The sequence below is a fragment of the Lottia gigantea genome (assembly GCF_000327385.1).
Source record: "Lottia gigantea unplaced genomic scaffold LOTGIsca_5, whole genome shotgun sequence".
Classification (NCBI taxonomy): Eukaryota; Metazoa; Mollusca; class Gastropoda; family Lottiidae; genus Lottia; species Lottia gigantea.
In genome coordinates, this window is record NW_008709715.1 from 3,333,981 (window position 1) to 3,344,015 (window position 10,035).

At 33.5% G+C, this 10,035-nt stretch overlaps 1 protein-coding gene across 1 annotated transcript; it reads right to left on the reverse strand.

Annotated features, from left to right (window-relative positions):
• Positions 1 to 4,379: 4,379 nt before the first annotated feature.
• LOTGIDRAFT_229072 (hypothetical protein) lies at positions 4,380 to 6,414 on the reverse strand. Its single transcript, XM_009061962.1, has one exon. It carries the CDS (start codon positions 6,141 to 6,143, stop codon positions 4,731 to 4,733), a length of 1,413 nt encoding a protein of 470 aa, XP_009060210.1. The 5' UTR covers positions 6,144 to 6,414; the 3' UTR covers positions 4,380 to 4,730.
• Positions 6,415 to 10,035: the final 3,621 nt, after the last annotated feature.

Genomic DNA, 10,035 nt, shown 5'->3' on the forward strand with positions numbered 1-10,035 from the left:
CCTGATGAACAAGACAAGACTGTCACCATTTGCAACCTGGGAATTGATGATTTCATGAAAGTATTTATTACTATTAAGTCGAGCTTGATAATGTCTGTTGAATCCAGCATTGAGTCTGTGTCCGGTATTTTTAGTACGATGACGAAGTGTGCTAATTTTAAAGTCGTTGGGTTGTTCTTAAATAATGGTAACATGCGGAATGTGAACTTGAAAGTCTATTATGAGAATAATTCTGGAAGAAAACGTCGTTCAACTGATGATGTGAGTGATTTGAAAAGAGCAAATGATATCGGCAACCACATCGCTAACCAACTTGGTTGGGATAAACAAGGAGTAACTTGGTTTACGTTTGCTGCAAATAGTTCGAATTCAGAATTAGAATTTAACATTTTGTTAGCAGACCGTTCCCGGTATGATTTGAACACTGAAAATTCTCAAAGTGCCGATTTAAATGGGGCTGTGGATAATTTACAGGATCAACTCGGAAAAGGTCTGATTACCTCTTCTCAACCAAGATTGACATTTCGTGCCCTGTCATTATCAACGTGTTCCGATGTCGATTGTAGAAAGGTAACGACTCGTACTACTGCACCTGCAAATTCTAAAGAGGCGACGTTCTGCATACGTCAAATGATTGGACAACTGATATTTTGTTTTCTGATTGTTGGAAACATCATTGATTTTTAATTTTATTGTTTTTAATTAATCACATGAAATATAAAATATCGAATTTTAATAATTATGTTAAATATATCATATATATTACATTGCTAATTTCAACCCGAACAACTTGTATTCTGTAAAATATTTGGTATTTAACTTATATAACTGTTTTCCAGGTGATAATAAATATAAGGTTTGAATTTTTTTACTTTTTATTAAAGAAGCATTTACAAATATTATTGAAAATTATTTAAGGAAGATAATACACCCGTAGTTAAAAAACGGGAGTATCCTTATAGAAATATGCCCCCCCCCCCCCCTCTCTCTCTCTCTCTCTCTCTCTCTCTCTCTCTCTCTCTCTCTCCAATCTGAAAGAGCAATATACCGGCGCAGGGTGTGTGGTCATGTATGTTTTGATTCACATGCCGACAATTCCTTTTAGGATTTTCGTCCTTCTGAAGACTATAGCGATTCTGTGACACTATTTAAATACAATAGTAATTTAAATATCAAATACAATATTACCAGGGTGGTAAAATACACTTTAAATACAATATGGCTAACGAAAATATAATCGAAGAGCATTTGTTTATATATAATTTAACTATCTATAATAATAATCTATTTTTGATTATCTGTATCTACACATTTCTTCTATAGTACGGATTGTTTGAAGTTATGTTCCGCACAGTGGTGTTCGACAGTTGCATTTTATTAAAGATCATTTAGATATGTACCAAAATGGTATATTGTCCTCCGCAATCGTCGCAATATACCCTGAATTAACAGTTTATCCGGTTGTAAAGTCGCTATAAATTAATTAGTTATAGTATGTGCTTCAGAAAGCAATGCAATTATCACATGATGCAGAATGTGGCCAGCCAATCTGCTCTTGAAGAAATTTGTTGCAGATAATCCAAACTATCATATCTTTATAGAGCAATACAGAGAATAAAATAATATAAAAAAGATCATCAGGTGGATTGTTAAAAATTGGTAAAAAAATGCATTATCAAAATTTCTATAGATATCTACTGCGTATTTATTGAAGCTGGCTAGAAAAGGGTATTTACAAGAAATCTCTCAAGTTTCGTCTGGGCGTTATTCAGTGTGTAACAGTTAATAAGAAAGGGGTCTGTTTTATGGAGAATGTTCGCATTGATAGGACTAAATATAGGTCGATCGCTTCGATGGAGTAATATAACAGTTCTAAACAACTTCTAAAAGGGTCTATTTTTAAAAATTAACGACCAGATTATATGTGTGATAAGATAAGATTTCAAGTGTAGTAATATGTCACTGATTTGTAAAAGAAACACGTTAATCGTGTGATATACTTGCTAAATTTATCGTACCAGTTATACCTTATTCACATGATTGAAATTAAATTTAGTTCGTCTTCAACCACATGGATTTTGTCCATGTCCATTTTACTGTCTGACAACAATTTTTCAAAATGTTGTCAATCATATTTTGTTTTTATATATGAAATTTATTATCCATTCCGTAGTGATAAGCCAAGTTGTACCGAGGAGAATTTTCAGTTAAAAACCACTTGGAATTTCAGTAGGGGGCGAGGGGGGTGTTTATTTCTAAGATTAACATCAAAAACCTTAAAGTTCTATGGCCTCATTTACATTGTAAGACAAATGACACACAATTAAAAGTTTTTTTTTGGATTTATGTGAAATGTTTGAAATCACATTGGTCGGTAATACCCAACAACATAGTCTACTTACTTTTTACGTTTCATGTCCAGAAAAATAATTCGAACCTTAGAAATTTAACATGGATATTTAACAGAGTACTACGCCATTGCAGTTTTACTATTTCATTGTTTATCCTACGTTTGATATGCAATGAAAAGAGTTTTTCCTACAATAAAAGTGCTAAATCCATTCCGTTATTTATTTAGCTAATTAGGAATACAAGACATTTTGAATGTGAGGAATATTCTATAATTGGTGGTCTCTTGTTAGTAGTCTTATTCACAATCCATGGTGGTCGATTTGACTTGGATAATATAAAAGGGAAATAATCTTTAAATTACAGAAGACCACAATATATTTGAATTTGACACAATTTGAAACAGTCTGCTGACGAATAACTCTTTTTCAACTATACTCGTGAGTTGAACGTCATGATGAACTAGCAGGCCTTATTCTATCATGCTTGTCTTTATTCCCAGGGTTCGACAACAGCAGTCGACTCCGCTATTAAATCAGCTTCAGTCATATTGATGATATTGAATAACAACGAATTTCAACAGTTTAGATGCAACATTTTATTCGTAATTGCGTATTCCCTCTTGCGCAGTTGCAAATGAATGGACAAGTTCATTGTGTATGTTCCAGGTCACAAGACCACATGTTTCGTGCACGAGACTACAATCTCGAGGGTACACCGTACAACCTATTGGAACAGGCACTAAGTAAACCAAGGTTCATTGTCCTTGTGGGGCGGCAGAAGGGAACACGCCATAAGGGAACAGCCTTTGGATAACCTCCCTTGCTTTCAAAAATTGTCTTTTCTTTTGAAATGACCATCCAAACGGCCTACCGCGAAAGTTCTGTTAGCGCCCTGCAACTTATCACGGTTATGAATGGTAATCATTAAAACTTAATATGTAAATGTTATTTTTAGAAATCCTCTTTCTCCTTCCCTTTAGTTTAGGAGAAAGGCTTGCTTATTTTTGACTACTTTTTGGTCTAGATTTGATGTCTGAAATTGCAATTTATATCAGATTTTGCTTTCAAAATTTTTCTTTTCTTTTGAAATGACTATCCAAACGGCCTACAGCGAAATTGCATTTTCTTTCAGATTTTGTGGGATGATGAGAGATTTATATGCAGAATGATAATTCTAAAAATAGTCGTTTTGTGTGCAGTGACAGTCACGTGGTGTTGATAAAATGTAGATTTTCATGGTCATGATTTATTAAATTCCAGAAACTAGGTATTGGTCAGGCTTTCATGTGACATACTGGAAAGTTTTCGACGAGGTTTCTGGAAAAAGTTATAGAAGGTTGAAATTTGCGATTTAACATGGAAATAGAAGAAAAATGCATTACCTGTCTTGGTCCGTATCGTCATTCTCACTAGTTATTTCCCTTTACTTGTCAGATGTGACAGGATTATTTTAATTTACACAAGCGGCAGCACAACTAAAGTAATCTGTCGGATTCTAGCTTCTATTATAATAATTAAAGCATCTTATCAATGTCGTTAGTAACATTCAAATCGGGTAAGGTACATACATTTCTGATGATGGGCTCAGTTAGCCATCTACCTGTGTGTGTGTAGGTTTAAAACACATTTTGAACATTCTACAGAAGAATATAAAACTTATATTCAAAAAGTTAAAAATTAGGTAAGGCATATATTTACCCGTGCTAAAATGTTGTGCAATAAAATCCCCAAATCTTGTCTTTTGAAGTTGGATGTTTGGAAATGCACCCAGTGCGAATATGGTATTGGTGAGACATACAAATACACTCCTTCTACAGGAAACGTCACAATAAAATCCTGTGGGTAGAATATACGCCTAAAATCCCATTTAAAAAGTTAACTCACATTTCCAGTAGTGGTCCTGATGAAGTGGGCTTTAGTCAAATTGTATTAAAATTGAGGGTCTTCATATTGAAGTATATCTTCCTTGTTGGTCCTGTTGTGAGTTTGCTTTCTTTGATTATGTTAAGAAATGTTAAACAAACAAAAAACAATAAAATAAATATATTTTCTTTATTCGAGTCATACAGCAATGATATGAAATATTTACTTGAAAATATACAGTAATTTGATTAACATCAAAATAAAATGAAAGATGAGTTCGAATGAGTGAACAATTTAGCTCGTGTTCTGTGTGTTCGCTTGTCTGCTCATAGGCTTTAAGTCCATTTTGGATATTGATTCATATTTCCAATTCAGCTGCTCCGATGCGGATGCTATAATATCTGAAAAACATCTCAGAAGCATGAGATGAGCTTTTGTCAATCAAGTAAACAAATGTATATGTATGACAAATGATCTGAGATTCCCCTCTGAAACAATTTACATAGCACCTTTAGATCAAGTATTGTCATTTTCCTTTTTCCAAATCATCATTCTACCCATCATAGCTTTAACTTCATATCTGAAGCGATAATTTAATACACCGTATATGATTGGATTAGCTGCTGAATTTACAAAATAAGATCTTATAAATAGGTTAAAAGCAGCTAAATTTGATCCTTTCAGTTGATGATCAAAGTCTTTATTAAATATTGCAGCAAACACTAGTCCTAAATAAGGCAAATAACTTAATACAAACACTGTAGTAATCAAACATGCTATCACAGTAGTCTTATTTTCCCGACCTAACAGCGCGCCAAGTTTCTTTTTCTTTGGTGTACTACATGAGATAGTGCTTCCTATTTCTGATTCGGGATCCTCACTTCGACTACGAGGAAGTTCAAGAGGTGGAGGAATCACTTTAGTTTTATTGTTCTCAGTGTTTTCTACCAAAGCACTAAATGGAACATACACTGTATCTACACTGCTTTTAGAGCCCGGAGATGATTCTGTTTTAAATGAAACAATTCTTTCATTTCCATTCACAGATTCACTAATAGTGATGGGTGCATCGAGATTCTGTAATGAGGATGAATTAGACTTTGTTATACCATTTGGTAGTGATAACGTTGAACTGTTTGTCTGCACCGTGTGTTGGTCTGCGTTTATAGTTGGTGAACTGGTGGAATGCAAGGCTGGAAATTGAAATTCGATAGTGGATACAACTGGCGAGGACGGAGTTGAAATAGCAATTTTGTTCATATACTTTTTGTGTTTCTTGACATCACGATAAATTTTGATATATATAACTACGAAAGCAACAGTTAAGCATATAAAACCAACAAAAAGCACACAATTATATATAAGAGGATACAAGGTGTCTTTTATGCTATCACTTGTGGAGCAATCAATCCCGACAACTCCTGGAATATCGGTTTCTGCTGATCTAGAACCGTAAATAAACAGAGCAGGCCAAGACAGCAATATTCCAACAGTCAATGCTCCTACAACACACAGCTTAGATTCACGAAGTGCCATTTGTCTTCCGAGTGGGCGACACACTTTAATGTAACGATCAACAGCAATAGTAGTTAAAATCAAAATTGAACACATTGCACATAAAACATTCACAAATCGAAACAATTTACAAGCGAATACCGAATCAAACATGTAATAATATCGCATATCTACTATTTCTGTGGGCATAGCTATCACACATGCCAATAGATCTGAAACAGCCAGACATACTATCATGAAGTTTTGGGTTCCAGATTTGAATTTGGTTGAAAAAATGTAACAAACTAATATATTACCGAACAATCCTACTATCATGAGCGTACCAACAAATATCATTGCCGGTATTAAAGTCTCTGCGACTTTATCGTTAACTTGAACCAGCAATTCATGTTTCGTTAAATTATAAGAAGACATGTTTGATTACAAACCATTCTATTCCAATATTTTTTTTTCACTTCTAACTTTTGCAGCTTTTCCTTATCTTTTCGAATTTTTTCGTTACTTCCTTTATCACAAATACTTTGTCACGTAATCGCGAAATTCAATCAGAATGGAATCGTCACAGCGTGAAACTGGATTCAATGGCACACCATGTATCATTCATACATTATGAACATATACAATATAGCTCCAGTCTATAAATCACGCCAAATTTAATTCACAAGTCATACTAAAAAAATAAATTGAATTGTTAAAAAAAATGTTTTACGTAGATGATCAAATACAAATCATCAAGAAACAATCGTTTAATATACTTTGTAAATATAGTACACCGCATAGAAGGCATGTTCTATTTCTCAAAACTGATACACATATTGATCATCCAGCTTTTCTGAAATCGATAACCAATAAAAGTCGTAACAGTCATTCATTAAAAGTTAAGTCCAGGTTAGCACGATATAATCCAAGGAAAGTCTTCTAATGATCGTAATATTATCCGCGTCTTTACAACAAGGATATATTTTTGACATGTGTCGCTTTTTAAATATATCACACTTATTGTCCTCGTGCTGTATACTAAAACAAGTATTACCACCTTAACACCACAACCTTCTTAGCATGTATTTATACGATTTTAGCAGTCACTTAGCTCCGTTTGTTACAATCAGTTCATCCGGTCGCCAGCATGTGTTATATAATAAATTACTTTCGCTGTCCTTCTTATTCTGGTTGCAAAATCGATAAATTACTGTCGTGAGACCTATGAGGAAAAAAATTTTTATTGGTTTATACATTATGTGAAAATAACAGAAGACACGTACTAGCATTTGATACTTGGAACAGAGAAGAGACGAAATGTTCTCCTTGTCTTACCCTAATAAACGATTGTTGTTATTTATAACTTATATTAACAGAGGTAAACTATCCAGCCCATCACAACCACCATATAGCTCCTCATTCAATTCCTAAATAATGTATTTATTCCTGTAAGTTTGGAAGATTTCAATATACGATTATCAAGGAAGTTGGTTATTCCATTTTATCAACAAATGAGATTCATTGTACAAGACACTTACAGAAAGACGACAAACACTTAAAACGTTTAAAAGGATGTAATTTTGTGTATATTTAATGTCAACGTGAACTGACTAGAGCTAGTTTTTCTTGAAATCTCATACATTGATATCTTTCATATATAATTAAAATAACATTTTAAAATACCTTTCGTAGTTGCACAGTGGAAGACAATTCAGTAATTCAACATTAAAGCGAATTGATAATCTTTTCATCTTCCAAATTTCAGGTTGATTGATTTGTAAGTACACTCAGTTGCGTATTTACTTCTAGGTTGGCGATTAATTCTTGATCACATCTATAATTCATATTTCATCAGAGTCCATGCCTAACTCATTAATTATCATTCTTCTTAATCTGGAATAAATACAATAATACGGGTTTAATCTTGATACATAGATAAGTAATAACTTACACGCCTTCCTGAAATGTAAATCTGTTTTTAGGTATTTCAGTACGAAATGTTAACGTAATTTACGCCAACTTCCTTATAAAGTGAACTTTTTATTATAACGTATTATTCATAAAATATGGAAGATAATTAATAGTATCATTATGGACTTTCAGATCGAGATTTTAGGTTGACAAACCCAATCGAGAGTAATATTGGGTGTTCCGAGCATGTCTTGCCTTACGTACACTAAATGGAGTATCTTCAATGAGTTCGCTTTGCTCTGAGCCATTACTATCCTACAATGGAAATCTATTCATATTTCTAAAACTAGCTGTCGAGATGATATCAATTCTCTGTTTCAATTGCAAGTCGAAACATGTTTTATGGAAGATACTCAATTGCAGTTTAATATTTAACACTAATAACTAAGTCTGTTTTCATGAATATGATTTATAATCTAAATTAATTTCTCAAGTATATGGCTCATAACTTACCCAGGTAAAAGATCACCTTGAGTTGATTTGTTTCCTTTTTGAAGTCTGTTACCTGACGTTTGATGATACAAAATGAATTGAATATTTCAAAATATAGTCCAGCTCCCTTTGCCAAAGGGGTTAAATGAATTCATAATAAAAAACTGAATGCGTTATTGATTCAAAACATTAGGTCAAATACAACACTTGAATAGGTTTCAAATTTCACTATTGACAAATAGAGTAATCTATAGATTAGCCTCCTACTGCTGTCAATAGGCAGTTAATACTTCTTATCAAAATCCACTTAATAATCACACAAGGTCATTTAATATATTTCGTTTTGTTTGGTTTGAATAGTTGAAATTCTTCTCCCCACAGGACACGACTTTTTATATCATCATGAAATATCGTGTTTGCTAAATTTAAATTAATAAATTCAACTATTATTTTCTTGTCACACTATATCATTCAAACTTGAAGCAGGATCTAAAATAGTTATATCTTCGCCCGAATGTGTAACTAGATTCGATGCAGAGATGGCAATGCAAAGTTGGTCACATGAACTCCATCGTGGATGGTGAGGGCTAGGCTTGAACAGCTAGGCTAGTGAACCTGTAATCTCTTAGTTTCAAAAGCAAGCCTATTGCACAAGCTAAGGCTAGGTATTTAAAGCTGGGACAAACAGAACGGATCAGTTTCAAAAGCCAGGCTAGGTCAAACTTGAAAAGCTAAGGTAGTGGACACGCATAGGTTTGATTGTCTAGCCTGTTGCACACACAAAGACAACGTTCAAAAGCTAGGCTAGAGGCTATACAAAGACAAGGTATGAGAACCTCAATTAATGTGCTAATTATGAATGTATGATTTATATGATCTACATTAAGGTAGACGGAAGATAAAACGGTTTCCCTTTCGATTCAAATTGAAAAAAAAACTCATTTGAAAGAAAATAACATAATGTGCGAGGAGACATCAGCATTATTGTGCCAGATCCCTATCGTTGATAAGAAATATTCTATGTAAAATACCAACATCCTACTGATGTAATTATAGTTTAAATATTGTGAAATATCTAAGTAATGATACATAATATGTCCTGTAATACTAGTACACTATGTTTGGATTTCTGAAGGATGTTTGTTATGAAAATACGTGATCAATCATAAGCTTTGTCACCTGTACTTCCTTCATATTTCTAGAATGTATAGATATCAATATTGTATTTTACCTCTTTCTTTTCATAAATTTTAATTGTCTCAGAGAACTTGTAAAAGTCATAAAAAGGACAACCCAGACAGAAAAAGCCCAAACTCATAGATTTTATGAAGAGTTTAAAACGATTGTCAGCCACTTGTGGCACCTGCAGGGAGAAACTGATCAATTGGTGGAGACAAAGAATCTCCGTTCATCCAGGTGATCTCTGTTGCAACTGGTAGGATATGAAGCAACTCGACTGTTAGCAACTGATGGCGTGTGGGAGAACCTGAACAATCGCAAGATGTAATCGATCTCAGCGCACGGACAACTATAATGTCGCTCATTGCCATCAGTTGCTCATATTCTACTTTAATTAAAAGCCCAAAGATAATCATAGTATACGTCCTACATGTTCTGTTGATGCATTAAACCAATAGTAAAATGTCAATTTGAAAAAAAAACATTACGAAATACCTTCTATCAAACAATCAAGGTCAAAAAATGATTATTAAATCATTAAACACAAGTGGTACAGCTTCGAAAATGTTCCATTACTTATCGTTTCCCTGAAAATGTCGAATTTTGAACTTAATAAACCAATGTCGTGCATATCTTTGTGGATGCTACTCATATCACACTATTTAAATAGAGGACTCAAGCTGTACAAACATGAGAGCCAGCAAAATCCAGAAACACAAAATTACACAAACGATATGAACATCTC

Coding starts and splice junctions, on each gene's coding strand:
- LOTGIDRAFT_229072 (XM_009061962.1), bottom strand. CDS start 6,143: ATGTCTTCTTATAATTTAACGAAACATGAATTGCTGGTTCAAGTTAAC.